The sequence below is a fragment of the Archocentrus centrarchus genome, chromosome 21, assembly GCF_007364275.1.
Source record: "Archocentrus centrarchus isolate MPI-CPG fArcCen1 chromosome 21, fArcCen1, whole genome shotgun sequence".
Taxonomy (NCBI): Eukaryota; Metazoa; Chordata; class Actinopteri; order Cichliformes; family Cichlidae; genus Archocentrus; species Archocentrus centrarchus.
Genome location: NC_044366.1, coordinates 26,180,111 through 26,195,814, shown reverse-complemented (window position 1 = coordinate 26,195,814; position 15,704 = coordinate 26,180,111). Strand labels below are relative to the sequence as shown.

General features: G+C 41.0%; 1 protein-coding gene across 1 annotated transcript; it reads left to right on the top strand.

Annotated features, from left to right (window-relative positions):
- The first annotated feature begins 8,970 nt into the window (after positions 1-8,970).
- On the top strand, positions 8,971-15,278 carry dnajc15 (DnaJ (Hsp40) homolog, subfamily C, member 15). The gene is made up of 6 exons (XM_030757892.1): positions 8,971-9,133; positions 10,543-10,594; positions 10,770-10,843; positions 13,073-13,149; positions 14,543-14,613; positions 14,776-15,278. Exons 1-6 carry the CDS (start codon positions 9,029-9,031, stop codon positions 14,844-14,846), a joined length of 450 nt encoding a protein of 149 aa, XP_030613752.1. The 5' UTR covers positions 8,971-9,028; the 3' UTR covers positions 14,847-15,278.
- The last annotated feature ends 426 nt before the right edge of the window (positions 15,279-15,704 follow it).

Sequence of the window (15,704 nt, the reverse complement as noted above, 5' to 3'; positions counted from 1 at the left end):
TAAGAGGGACAAGTGGCCCGTGCGGCCCATGGGCCGCAAGTTTGGAGACCCCTGCTGTACACTAACACATCTGATGACCACCTCCACGCATTCTGGCTCTGTCCCCCAATACAAAACTTCTGGAAGGAAATAATCACCAAACTTTCTCAAACCTCAATCCCCTTGGCAACCTCTGTGTTTTGGAGGTGAATGCACTCTCGTGTAGCGTAAATGAAATCTCTGGTCATAAGCAGTGTTTATGAGCTGTGCTGTGTTGTTGAAATTGAGCAGAATAACATGAAACACAATTAGTTAATCTCTATTTGCTTTTAATTGAGATATTTTGTAACAAGCAGACCGACATCAAACGTAGCGGTGAACGTTTTAACCTGTTAATTGGCTGAACCAAAATCACCTGAAAAAACACGCCCTCTGGTTATTATTGGCTCTAGACAACCCATGCCTTTGCCTGGTAACTGTCAGGGTCCTGTCCGGTATGTAGTGCATTTTATATAGAAGGCTACACCCTCCCATTTTGACTGACACCTCATTCGGCCTATAATATTAAGCAATGGGTTTTCAGAGCCAATAATAACCAGGGGGCGTCATGTAGTTTTCCGGTTGATTTTGGTGCAGCCAGTTACATGATTGGCCGAAGGAGGTGTCAATCAAAATAGGAGGGTCTAGCCTGCCATATACAATGCATTACATCCGTCCGGCTTACTGGACGTGGCTGTCCGTTGATGAAAGTCTCATTCTCTGAGGGCAGAGAAGCTCGAGAATTGAAGCAACAGCATAGCACAAACAGGTCAGAAACAATTTGAAAGGAGAAGAAAAAAAAAAGCTATTTATTAACTGATTAAGTCGTGTTTAAGACTGCTTATTGGTAGCAGATCTATTCTGACCCAAAGTGCAGCCGTGACTGGTTCTGAATGATGGCTTTACAGCACACAGCTGCTCCAACTCTTGCTGGAACTGCATACCGGCGCAGAATCTTTTAGTGGCACGTGGTACCAGACCATACCGGCTTACTTTCACCCCTGCATATAATCCAGAAAAATTTAATTTATATAGTATGCATTAAATGTGTCCCAGAGTGACATTTCCTTCCACTATGTGTTGCTGAACTTGAGGAAAATGAAAAGCATCCTGTGATTATCCCATCTGCCAGTCACATCACCACGCTAATCGTAAGACACTTCCACAAACAAGTGGCTTATCAGGGATGACACATTACCGAAGGAGCTGTCCTTGGTGCTGCTACTGGATAGTTGGAGACTGTCCTGCAATACTCACCCCCGCGAAGCTAGTCACACAGAAGTTGGATACAGTTTCTGCCCCTTCTGGGAACTTCTCTTCAGGACAGTTGTATGGGAAGCAGTGGAAACGGGTGCAACACCTTGCCGACACCTTTTGGAAAAGGTGGAAAGGAGAATATTTGTCCACCTTACAGAGTCGTGCAAAATGGACTGAAAACAGGCCAAATGTGAAAGAAGGAGACGTAGTCCTGTTAAAGGATGCCCAAAATGCCCGGTTGTCATTTTAATTTCTGTAGCCTACGAAATCATGCGCACACATGACCATAGTGAGATCAAACGTGCACATTGTGAATTAAACTGTCTGTGCTCTGTGGTAGATTGCAAACCGCGGTGAAATGATACAGGCGCAAGCGGCGATAATAGCAGCAACCTAGCCGGGGCGGAGTCTGCGAGGTGCGCTCCTTTGAGAGGCAGAGGAGCGCAATCTTTGTTGGATTTGAATCAATACGTTTTGCATCCAATAAATGCAAGGATGTTAACAAATAAACTGGAGAACATTCTGGCAATTTAGTGATATTTCCACAGCTGTAGTCTTGACTGGTCTTGAAATAAAATCCCGAGTCCGCAATGTCCCAGTCCATGACAAGACTGAGACCAAATGCGGTCGACTCCATGAGAAGACCGAGACCATCAAAAAGCAGTCTCGAGACCGGTTTCAAGACCAAGACCGATCTCGAGTACTACAACACTAACTGACAGACTATTGTTTGATTGTTTTATATGTATTCGACATATTTTTTTATGCCTTTTAATACCTCTTAGCTGATAAAAGGTGGCTAATAGAAGCCCCAAAACCTTTTGTCTCTCTGCCTGCTACTGTCACCTATAACTCCTGGGAGAGCTTCGCTTTTTTTCCCCCTCTTTCTTTTTGTGCTTTGTGCTTTTTGTGCTTTGTTGAGCTGTCAGCTGATCACCATCTGGTGGTGAGTTAGATCAGGTGGTGGGGGAGGATCCTGGACAGACCCGGCGCACCTAAATGTATTGTGTGCGCAGGGAGGTGTGGAATATGGTCCATTTGGACTGTCAGGCATTCTGCCAGGCATTCCCAGCACACCCTCAAAATATGTTAACGTGCACTGGGCCACATACAGCTGCAGATCTGATGATACAGTTATAAAATTGATCATTAATCTGCGACCTAGGGTGTCCTGGTGCCACGGACATCCTTGTGTTCAAACATGGTGTTTGTTATGGACAAACTGTGGTTTGCACAGAAGTCCAGTAACAAAGCACCACTCAGGTTCAGATCAGGTTGGCCCTTCCCAATCACGCCATTCCAGGTCTCATTGTGACCGCCCATGTGAGCGTTGAAGTCTCCCAGTACAACAATGGAGTCACTGGATGGAGGACCCTCGAGGACCTCACCCAGCAACTCCAAGAAGGCTGGGTACTCTGAACTGTCATTTAATCCATAAGTTCAGACAATAGTTATTCCCCAGCCGGAAGATGCAGGGAAGTAACCCTCTCTTTCACTCATGAAAACTCCAACAGTCTGTGCAGTCTCCTCTGTGTCCTCATTGTTGTTTCTGAAAAATACTTTACAATCCTCATATCATGACTTACTGTTGGAGGTCTCAGGAGTTTTTTGCAATTAGATATACTCATTGCTATAACAGAAAAAAAGTACAAATTGTTTTTCTTTGTATTTTACTTTTCAACTAAAGTGAACTAGAGGTTACTATATCCTGTATTAAACCACAAAATGTCTGCTGCAGTTACATTTGTTGTACATGTGGTGTAAAATTTGTATTTCAATGCATTCAACCTATGTGGGCTATTATTCTTGTATAAAGTGTGTGCAAGATGGAAAACTAACTGTAAGTTGTGTTCAAGGACATACTGTGTTTTTGTTCTCAGGCAGAAAAAGATGTGTTCATAAATATAACTGAAGTGTTATTTTTCCTTTTCAGTATCAATGCTGGTGTGAAGACTGTGCTGCATTGATCTCTTTGTGAAAGTTTCTTTCAGTAAATCTTAGTTAGTAAAAATTAGTTTGGTTTCAGCAATCACTTTGTTTTTTCCACAGTGAGACTGAATCAGAATTGCTGAATTAGCTGAATGCTGAAATCATGGAAACATTTTTTAAACTGGGGAAAGCAATGTCCATGAAACAATTTGTATGAATTTCAATTAATTTACAAACACATGCAACACATATGTGGTGTCTGTACTGCTCTGCTAAACTATATATGCATATATGGTCTCTTTCTCTTAGGCTTTATTAATTTGTGTAAAATAAGTAACATGAGCTTGAACATGAAGGCTTGGGCTCAGCTCAAAGAAAGAAGAATGCAGAGGGCCTCTTGCAGGTCTCTGGCCTTCCATAAAAGGGAATGACCTTACATACATGCAGGAAACAAGCTATACCTGGTTCTCCATAAAATACTATATGTGGTACAAGGTCAAAGGTCAAGAATGTGGGTACTGACTATATAACTCTTGCCAGTCCCTTTGTCTCATGAGCTAGGGCGATTAGAGACTTACCCTCTCCCAGGTCGCAAAGGAAAGCGCCTGTTTTGACACTGTCTGTTTCTTTGCAATAAACTTTTGTATATATGCATTAAGACTTTGTCAGCGAGGATTTTTTCCCAAGAACACATCACTGAAGACACCTTACATACACATGAACTCTACCTGTATGTCTGAGCTGTATATCACCACCAGATCTCCTCCTTGGTCTCTGCAGTCCTTTCTGGCTGAATCCCAGGAACCAGACCTTTCAGAGAGGAGATAGCAGTCTCATCCTCTGCTGCCACATTACCTGATGTGCTTGAAACACACAAACACACACACACACACCAAACAGGTACCAGAAATGTTTTATTGAGCTTAGTGCTGTGAAAGGGGGTCACTTCAGCTATTCTTTTGTCACTAAAGTGTTTATTGTTTAAAAGTTAATATAAAGAAAATTAACATTCCACAATACAGCACAGACTCAACAAAACCTCATACACAGCATGCATCCACTAAACATACAAACTTATTTGAAGCCTATACAGTCTTATCCTCCTTTATAAAAGATGAACTTATCCCAAACATTAAATATGATTCCTTTTGGTTGTGCAACTTAGCCATCAGTAACTCAAAAGATCTCTGCCATACACTTCATCCAATCTGGATACACTGGCCCATCTTGGCTTCTCCATTTACAGAGAATAACTCTGGCAGCTGTGATGAAGCCTGTAACAGCCAGTGCAAATTATAGATTAGAGATGTTGGGCACACGTAACCTATCACCTAAAGCAGAGGTCTCCAACCCCTGGGCTGCGGACAGGTAGCGGTCAGTGGATCATTTGGTTCTGATCCACACTGAAAAAAATAAATAACTTAGATTATTTCTGTTTTATTAATTATCTGAGGCTGATCTCGGAAGCTAAGGAGGGTCGGGCCTGGTCAGTATTTGGATGGGAGATGGCCTGGGAACAGCAGGTGCTGTAGGTTTTTCTTGCCTCCAACAGGGGGCGTTGCTGCTGCTTCTTTTAGAGGATATGGCTTTGAAAAAAAAACATCTGGCAAGATGATGTTTAAATAAATAAATGGTATAAAATATTGTTACATTTGCAGTAAAACAAATACCTAAATAATTAAAGTAAAATTCACTCAGAAAATACAAAATTTCTTTAAAATGTCTCACCCTCTAGTATAAATGTTAATTCTGCCAGGGTATGAAAACTTTTGAGCACAATTGTAGATAGTTGAAGGTCTATACAGTTTGCTGTGTGTTAGACTGTTAATAGAGCTGTGGTATAGGGCTGAACCCCAATTGGCAGTACAGCAAACCACAACCTACATTTTTGAACACTAAACATCAGACTTTTTATTTATTTATTTTTTGGTGAGTGATGGTTTATTTAAGGTGCTTACTGTAAATGTATAAACTCTGTCACGTGTTTCAGCTGGGTGGTGATGTTTTAACCTCTTTAAGTGTTTTATTTGTTTTTTCCAAGGCTGGCAAAAAACGAAGCCAACTGAGCCCAAAGACAACTGTGTGGCTTTCACAATAAACATAGGATCTTTTCTCAGTATATTTTATTTCAAAAATTTGTTTCTTGTGTGTTCCACTGAACTACTGAGCAACTGAAACAGTCACACCAATGTTAACATAGAGAAAATAGTGTTTGTTGAAGCGCTCTGTTCACTGCATTCAGAGCCGGCTATAGCCATTTTGGTGCCTTAGGTGAGCTGAAGGTCCAGCATGTGATCAGTCATTTAATACAAACATGAGTCATACATATTTTAACTATAGAACAGCCAATTTTGATATCAAAACCCGATGAGAATGTGTCCCCACAGACCTGAGTGTTTTTATCTAGCTTTCCACCTTTTTTTTTTTTTCCTGCTCTCGGTGGAGACGGACGCATTTTTCGCTTCTCCCCAGCCTTCCCTATCTACCCCTGCTTTTTGCTGCTTCGCTGCTTAGAGCATCTCTTCACACATCCCCGAACTGGACTCCATTAAATTGTGGATCTGGTCAGCTGGTCTCTCAACACTACTGATGGCCAAATTCTCATCACGAGGAGGCTGGGAGAAGGGGAACCCTCTTTCCTCTGGTCCGACTACACACCCGACTGGCTATGTTATGGCTATGCTCCCGTGAGGATGGAAGATAACGTTCCTGGCTGCACTGTATGGATGTGGCATATATATTGATACCAGGATTTTTCCTGAATTGGACCTGGGGATACCTGGTTTCTGGGCAGCTGTTCAGGCCCTAGTAAGGCTGCCTATGAGGGATGCAGAAACAGTACGAACTCAATCAGACTCAGTAGAGCTGAATCGAAATGGATTACATCTGGAGGAGTGTTGGTCTCTGTTCTGCGTGGCGGAGTAGAACCAAATTCGGATTATTGGACTTCTGAGAGGTAACCAGAAAACTGTAAGGTCTGTCAGCAGGGGCGTGGTAGTGGGGGGAAAAGTGGACCTGACTACCCAGGGCCCGAGTAGGGAGAGGGGGCCCATGAAAATCCAGATTTTTTTTTTTTGTGATGTTTTATTTCGAATGAATTGGGCCCTCCAGTTAATAATTTATTAATATTTCAAATATATTGATAACATCAACTGAGGGAATGAACTTGAGTCACAGTCCTCTCAACATATTGGACATTCTGGGGGCCCCCCTCTTGGAGGCGCAAAATGGTTTAGTCCGCCCAACAGTGACCTTCGACAAGTGTAACGTCAGTGAGCCCAGATTGAATGACCTGGGGGCTAGACATCATGCTGCCCAAAAAGCAGAAATCAGGTTATCAAAAGAAGAAAGAAAGGAAGGAAAAAGAAAGAAGGCAGAATGAGGGGAGGCAGCTGTTGACGGCTTTCTTTCCCAAAGGTGAACCAAGTTTACTTGTTATGCAAAGTCCAATTAAAGTTAACGTAGTCCACGTCAGGCACCTGCTGCTGATGTTTGTATGCTCACGTGAAGTCGTTAGCTTAGCTAGTTGCCAACCAGGCTGCTTGCGGCTTTAAGTATAAAGACAATTATGAGTCGGCTAACGTTAGTTGTCAACATTAACCAGATTCAGAAACAAACAGTGGCGCAGCCGCAGCAGCTGGAGCAGCAGTTGCCAGTCCTGGTAGCTCTTCTGAAGATGAGCCTGAGGTTAGAGATGAGCAAAGACAAGGTGAGATCGTTGTTCAAGTATTCAAGGGCGAGCATTGCTGCAGTACGAGTTGTGGCAGCTCACTTGCCCTCCATCCTTGAGGCACTAGAATGTGTCTTAGCCACCTGCAGTCTGACAAGTGAAGCCAAGTCCGAGGCAAATGGTTTGATCAGTTATTTTAAGACCTTTGATGCCATCGTCCTTCTTATTGTGTGGGTAAAGATTTTTCAGTGCATTGAAAACCGAAATGTGATTCTTCAGGCAGGAGATATTTCTCTGGATGTTGAGGCTGCAAACATCAAGGCACTACAAGAGGAAATGCAGGCTCTTCGCAATAGATGGGACTCGCTGCTTGCAGAGGCCTCCCTAGTAGCACAAGCAATGGACGTCCCTGATCATTTTCGGAGTGAAGAGAGACGAAAGCGGAAAAGGAAATGCATGCCTGATGAGATGACACAAGAAGATGCAACTACTGAAGACAGTGCCGAAAATGCATTCAGGAACAACATATTTTTTGTTGCAATGGAGAGCATCATCAGTGCCTTGAGTGCAAGGTTCCAGACCACAGCAAACATATGTGAAACGTTTGCACCTATTCTGAAGCTGACTGATATGACTGATATGAAGCGCAGATAAAAACAACATGCCGGGCACTGGCAAAAATATATCACATGGATCTCTCACAAGAATTTGAAAATGAAGTGCTACACTTCCGCACCATATATGATGCTACATTTCCAAAAAATCTGTCCTCTCTTGAGCTCCTTAATGCCATCTGGAAGATGCAGCTACAGAGCATTTTTGGAGAACTTTGTATTGCTTTGAGAATTTTCTGCACACTTCCTGTCACAGTTGCAGGGGGTGAACAGGCTTTCAGCAAGTTGAAGCTGGTTAAGAACTACCTGAGATCAACAATGGGCTAGGATAGACTGAACAGCCTCGCCATTCTGTCGATTGAAAGCCAATTAGCCAAACAATTGGACTTTACAGATCTTATTAGTGACTTTGCAAACAAAAAGACCCGTCAGTGGGCATTTACTGGGATGTAAATTACATCTTTACATATCGTGTCAGCAAGGCTTTATTTCTTTCTCTGCAAGCTGAAGAACAATTTGACAGTTGACATTTTGTACTATCGCAGGCTCTGTTGATAAGATGACATAGGACATTGATGTAAAAAGCAGAAACCAGTCACAACTTCTTTTTTTCACATTGAAACTATATTTTTCTGTTCATTTCTACTGTACCTTCTCATTACAAAAGTAATGTAGCTTATTTGATTTGATTCTGAGTGTACAGTTGTCTCCTGTTCGAGAGTAAATGTTTGTAAATCAAAATTTGCACGTGTCATGGATCAAAACGTTAGTACACAAACCAGATGTAGCCTAATGTTTTAGGTATTTGAGCACAAGTAGGCAAAATGCATCAATGCAGGTGGTGAATGAAAGAACTCATCAATCTGACCTGATTGTAGCTTAAAACCTTATTTATGCTTTTTTATTTTAAATAAATACTCCTTCTTTTTTCCCCTTTTTTTTTTCTCTTTCTCACTTGCCTAGTGTACTGACATGGATAGGGGCCCACTGACATTGAGAGTGTACAGGGCCCAGAATTTGTTGCTATGCCCCGGTTGGGGGGCACGTCCCCCCGTCCTCCCCCGGTTCCTACGCCTATGGGTGGGTGGGTTGAATACAAAGTAGTTCATCAGTTATTGAAGAAAACAGCTTTGTTCTTTTATAAAGTTTAATTTGTTTAGGGGTCATTCACAATTATCAAAAGTAAGTATTAAAAACTATGGAATCGTGGAAGGAACATGGGAGGAAAAAAACATGGGAGAAAAAAATAAAGAGATGTACTTTTGCGAGACCTCGCAAAACTTTTTAATTTTGGGCCATGCGCTTCCACGTTAATGTTGACACGGCAGCGTCCATCAGGACGTTGAAAGGATCAGCGAGAGATTGCCAGCAAAAGTCATGAGATCTCGCAAAAGTTTTGTTTGTTTTTCTGTTTTTGCTGAAGCAGCAACTTTATCCTCTTGGCTGCTGGATACAAGAGGAAGTGGCTGTTCACGTCAACTTTTATTATGAAAGTCACACCCGGATGTGCTGTGACTAATTTCTGGGTTTTTGAGGCAACATGGCGAGCACCGGTGGAGTGGCTGTGGATGGAGACCTAATGCGACACGCAGAATACTCTCCAAAAACGAGCGTGAGGAGTGACGCGGAGATAGACAGGCAGCTGGTAAGAAACCTCTTTAAAATTTTAAGTCCGTTGTGGAGTCTGTCAAACTAAACCCAAGCTGTTAGCTGCACGAACCTGGGTTAAGTAACCGCAACGACCGCTAATGGCTCTTGCATCAGGTACATAAGCTAGCAAACTAACCTTAGCAGGGTTATTGGTGCCTCATAGACGTTATCTTTCAGGACTTTTTGGTGCACTCTTCATTTTCTCTGGATTAAACAACAGTAGATGAGGAATGTTAACCTGGTTAGTCCTGCCTAGCTACACGTGGGTTACATGTGTGAATTCAAAGAAGTTCATATGTTTATGGGTTAACACAGCGCCGGCCTTAATGATACTTCACAGTGAGATTATGCAGAACTCTTGGATATCAACCTAGTTCCAGGTAAACTACAGTGTAAGCTATTCTAAGGTTTGCACACTTCAAATCCAGAGGAGACGCACTTCTTAATAATTATGCAATATTTCAAGTCCCTACTGTCATTAGATTTTCGAAATCAATAAGTGGATGAAGGTAGGGGTGTTAGACATTTTCGAGGTATCGCTTTTTGAGGAAGAAACAACTACAAGTAGTAGAGAATATCTAGAACTTTCAAATTTTTAGGATAAATATCTGGTACTGTGAATACGACTATTTCAAAAAAATTTGTGCTTCATACCTGGGGAGTGTCACATTGAATTTGGATGCAGAAGTGTTTTTTGTTTTTTCCATATTCAGGCTCTTTGAAATAAATATTATGTGCCTTGGATATGAAAATGTGTAAACAGTCTGAGTCTATCTACAAAATTGTGGTTTCTACAGGTCTCCAAATTAGCTGTCAGACATCAGACAGCCAAAGGTTTTATGGATTGAGACTTGTAGCATTCTATGTTAACTTGAACTACTCTCCTCAGAATCCATATTCACAGAGCCATAAGTACCAGACAATTAGCCTAAAACAATGGAAGGGCCTAGCTGAAGTAGTTTTCTAGATAACTGAGTTTTAAAGTGGCCATTCAATAATGATGCTAGAAAAACATCCAAAAAATGTCCCTAACATCATCCCTTAAAATCATTTTTTATAAAACTAATGATGCTATTGGCCTTTATTACATGCATCTTTGTAACAAAGTTTAAAAAACATGCACAAATGAATGTAAAACCATTCTCACTTAAACAGCAAAAACCAGGAAGATTGTCTACGCACTAGTGAGTGGAAAAAGTATAGAATACTAGTATGTAATAGAACTCTAATTGGTAACCAGTATCTAAAAGCTCCATTAGTGTACCACGTGTCAAGTCGTCACAATTAACCTTATATCAGACAGATGCGCTTACAAAGTAAAATTTTTACTAGTGAAGTTCCTCTAGTACCTGTGTTGAATAACCTGTCTAACCCAGTGTGCTAACTGCTTTATTTTGGTGACAGGGACGGACATTGATTGCAGTAGGTCTTGGTGTGGCTGCAGCAGGGTTTGCAGGTAATAATAGACTATTTAAAAATGAGTAGTCTTTCTTCTTTTTTTAGATAGTACTATCTGACTGTACAGATTTCTAAAAATATTTTTACATTGACTTTCTTTAGCTTGAAAGCCTCTGTGCAGATATTTGTTTGACTTTTTTGTTGCATTGTCGTGTGTCGTGTTAAATCTACAGGCCGATATGCATTCCACCTTTGGAAACCTCTTGGACAAGTCTTCTCTGATACTGTCAAGAAGATGCCTGCATCAGTAAGTGAATAATCACTATACATGGTGCTACAACTAACATGTATATGTCACACATTAAATCTTACTAATACAGTAGATCCGCTATGTCATAGTTATTCAAACCAGCACTGTTATTTGTGCCTGTTTTGAACCACAGCAGTTCCACCTCAGATCAACTATATATATATATATATATATATATATATATATATATATACACACACACACACACAGCCGTGAAGTGAATATTGTAGGGACATCTCCCTGCTGTCCTTTGCTAATCATGCCCCGTGATTGGTAGGGACATAACAGACATTATTTGATATTCTCGAGACGTACAAGTTATGGCGTAGATTTCCTGCTCGATAATTAACGGTAATTAACACATAATGCGCCTGCACAAGCATAAGTGCCAGCAGCGTTGCTGTCCACTTACATAGGTTATGTTGTAGGGCCTGCAAAGACAACGCTACAGAATAAATCAGGGCTAAGAATATTTGGAGAAATGTGACAAAATCATTTTAATATTCATTGCTTTTTGTCAGTTACACTGTGTTAGGATTGTTTGGAGCCAAAATCGTGATCAAAATCAAGTAGGGCTGCAACGATTCATCGATTAACTCGATTAAATCGATTCTAAAAAATTATCGACACAAATTTACTGTGTCGATGCTTCGTTTAACCTCTGCAGCGCTCAGCTGTCTCGGTGTAAGCGGCGCTCCTCACTAGCATTAGTGCTCCGTCGTCTTTTTGTGGGTTTATTGGTGCCTGGCAAACCAACATAGAACTGCATTACCGCCACCTACTGGACTGGAGTGTGAATCACGCGCACACACACACACACAGATTCTAAAAAGCTCTCCGTCGCTGCGATGGATTTCCTTTAACACAGAGTGGATCATCGCTAGAGTTGCCACCTGTCTTTTAAAATACAGAACCCCGTATGTTACGGGACTCCGCGGAATACAGCTCCGTAACATGCGGGGTTCCGTACTTTACCGGACGGGTGGCAACTATCGCTGACATGCATTTCCACGCCTCCACTGCTCTCTGTGTGTCTGTGTGTGTTGTGCTCGCTGACAATTTCAGCTTTTATTTTTGTCTTTACTTCAGCTGTAGCTAGCACAACTGGTTTGCTAGAGCGCGGGCCATTAGCACTAGCGATGGTTCGGTACCAGAAGGCCCGCCCCCCAGGACCGGGAGGCTCCGTCAAAATTTTTTTTTTTAATCCCTTATTAGTGACTAAATATAAACCTGCAGTAGAAACGTATTTTTGAGAATGCTTGTGAATACAAAGCATTACAACATTACTCACACATGCACCATGGCTCCCACAGCCACTAGTTTTTCAAAACACTCATAGCAGGCAGCGGTTTTAACTGCGCAAGCGCAAAGAGACGGTGAGCTCAAGTAGTGCAAAAGGAAACGTTTTTCCAGCGTCCAAAACAGCAGCTTTTTCTTTTAGTAACCACCATTAAAATCTTTACTGGGAAACAGCTGGAGGTCCTTCATCAAGCACCTGATCAGCAAGTGTTAAGGTGAAGAAAAGAGAACTTTGTAGCTGCTCCATCCACCGCTGTTTGTTCACACGGTGAAAAACTGCAGTACGGAAGTTAAAATATGCAGATAAACTGTTAATAAAAAAAGTATTTCTTATCCGATTACTCGATTAATCGATGGAATAATCGATAGAATACTCGATTACTAAAATAATCGTTTTATGCAGCCCTAAAATCAAGGTTCAATTAATTGCACAACCGTACTATATGGAGTCTTTTTCATGTTTTCCAGGCTGTGTGATTCTTAAAGGGAACATTACATTTACATTTACTAATCATTTTATGTTTTTTTTTTTTGTTTTTTTTGTTTTTTTGTGCTTATGTGCACTTTTGGTCTGGATTCTCTGTGCTTTTTTTAAAATGAGGCCCCTGCTTTGCTACAATTTACATATCATTGAGCGAAGATGGATGGATGGATGGATGGTTATTGTAGTTAGTGGAATGATCAGTTGATGCACTGCATCTGTTACCCTGCATGCTATGCACCTCATTGAAAGCATTTTCAAAAATATCACTCCTCAAAATATTCATCTGGTCTAATGAGACATGCCAGAATGTGGATGTTGCTTCAGTCTGTCTTTAGAGGGATGATCTAACAAATAAAATTTGTTTTATAATAAAGTTTCTATCATTGCATAACCCAGTGGCCCCACCTGTCATGGAAAGCTCTAATATTCTTGTGTCTCCTCAGGCTTTTTCATCATACTACAAAGGAGGTTTTGAGCAGAAGATGTCCAAACGAGAGGCCAGCCTCATTCTGGGCATCAGGTAATGGATTGTGTTGTTGTAAGTAATCTTGGTCTGCTACACATGGCACATTTTTATTCTTCCATGCAATATAAAGTGGGACAATATTGTCGTCATACACTCTGTCTGTCCATGAGGTTTTACCTTTCCGGTCTAGAGACTCCAAAACCACAACACGATTTTCATACTCCTGGATGTTTAATACCCTTTGTATACTTCAGCACCCTGGAGGATTTCAGGCTGCTAATGGTTTGATAATCTGTGCTAATGATATGCCTCTTTATTATGCCCGATTGGCCTATCCTGATCATGTAATCATATTATGCTGTGTGATTGGCTATACCTACTTGACCATTATTGACTGAAATGGTATGATATGGGGATTCCCCATATCTAGCAACTGACCTATCTAACATGTTGGTCAGAGATGACTCACGACCATAAATGGTACAGACTGACTCACTGAGCAAAATTAAAGCATACCTACTGCTCAGCAGTATTGCTCAACTGTAAACAACAGTCAGGGTTCTCACCAGCGGTTGATCGCCCAGCACCTCGCCATGTTGAGGTGGTCTTGTGCAGGCCGGAGAATTTCACTGGTTCGCTATCGTAACTCTTCTATCACTGCAATTAACAAGCTAGTACGCACGCCGCACACTGCACACGCCGCACACGCCACCCCGTCACTGATACCAGACTCTAATTTTTTTTTTTTTTTCTTCCTCTGACTAGATCACCGCACTTTGCGATCTACCATCGGGCACGGCCAGTTTCATTCACAATATGCGTGATCTCACAACGGTCCTGTTAGCATTAGCTTTCTTATGCTAATTAACCTCACCCCACATGCCTGGCTGATTTTTTTTTTTTTTTTTCTGGCTAGAACCCTGAACATGGTTGCATTATGTTTTGTTTGTGGTTGCCTTATGATTAAAGTGATGTTATACAAACGCCGCGTTTCTGTGGTCCAACAACACGGTGCAGATGTTTCTGTGCTTGTGGGCAGATGAGAAATGATTAAGTGTATCAGGAGGCCTCGGAGCTAGTGGATGCGTTTGAGCTGCATATAAATTACATCAAGTGACTTATGCCTGTGTTGCTACAGCGACTGCACCCACCCTGAGGTGGTACGTTATTGTAATGAAACAAAACATAATCGAGTCGAGTCACACTGAGTAGGTACTAGTGGAAATGTGGCAACAGTACACTGATATCAGCAGATTATGTAGTATTAGTGCAGAAGGTAATTATTATTATAAATTATAAATTTATTATAAAATGGGTCTCGAATATCATACTGACTTCTAAATGTATTTTATATTTTCATTGATTGCGGGAGGATATGCCCATTGGTGATTTGTCTTGTGATAATTTCTGATTGCTCACATGGCTGTATTATTTATTTTACATCTAGCCCAGCCAGCACTAAAGCCAAGATACGAGAGGCCCATCTGCGGATTATGGTCTTGAACCATCCAGATAAAGGTAAACGTAAACCAGATCAAGCCTTCTTTACACTGATCTGCCAATTTGCTACAAGAGCTAAAGTTACCTTTAACCGAAAGCAGATTTCCCCGAGCCTTAGATGTTTATTATTCATGTAGTGCTTGTTCAGTGAATTGCACTAAAAATAGTTTTTGTTTGTAGGCGGGTCACCGTATCTCGCTGCTAAGATCAACGAGGCCAAAGACCTGTTGGACAAAGAGACCCGCCGATGACACATGCTGTCAATGAGCACTTTAAAGACTTCATCACTCTCTCACCTTCATAGTACTGCTCTATCTGAATCAACATCAGTACCATACAGGGGAATCCACTCAGGTTCAGGAAGATGGTGACGAAGATGCATAATGGAGCTGTCAGATTAACTTATGTTTAACTGAATTTGTCAAGTTTATGATCATAAGGTTAATAACTTCATATAAACATACAAGTGATGTGTTGCATTTGAAGGAATGGGTTTGAAAGGATATCAGTGGAACTGCACTGCTGCTGGCTGTGTAAAGCATTTTGTTATGTAAATTTGTCAGCATGTAAGAGACTGAATAATGATCTATTTAAGCAACAGCAGAGTAATAGATTCCAGTGTTCTCATATTTAGATAGTGTTTTAATGTGGAAGTTATAAAATAAACTTCATTTGTAAACATGCGCAGTAGTAAGGCTGTTTTGTTTGACCTCAGTGCACTTAAATGTTTTCAGTTTGAAGTTTCAGAGCTTTAATTTGAAGCTGTTATATTAGAAATAAATTGCAGTTTTAAGATTGAAATAAATGTATACACAAATTGTTTTAATGCAAATTAGTAGTCTGCTAGATTCCCTTTTCCTTAGTTGCAGCATTCGTGTTACTTTTGCCTTTTTAAAAAAATTAAACTGATCTGTGTTCCTAAACATTGTGTCTTATTGGAACAGACACAGATGAGAAATGTAACCACTATTTTAACCCATTATTATCCCCACTAATGAAGAAAGCCTAGTTATGTTGAATATGCATATATCCCTCTGATTACAGCAGGAAGCTGATTAACGTGTATCGGTACCTTGATAACTCTACCCTGGAATTGAGTAGAAAAACAA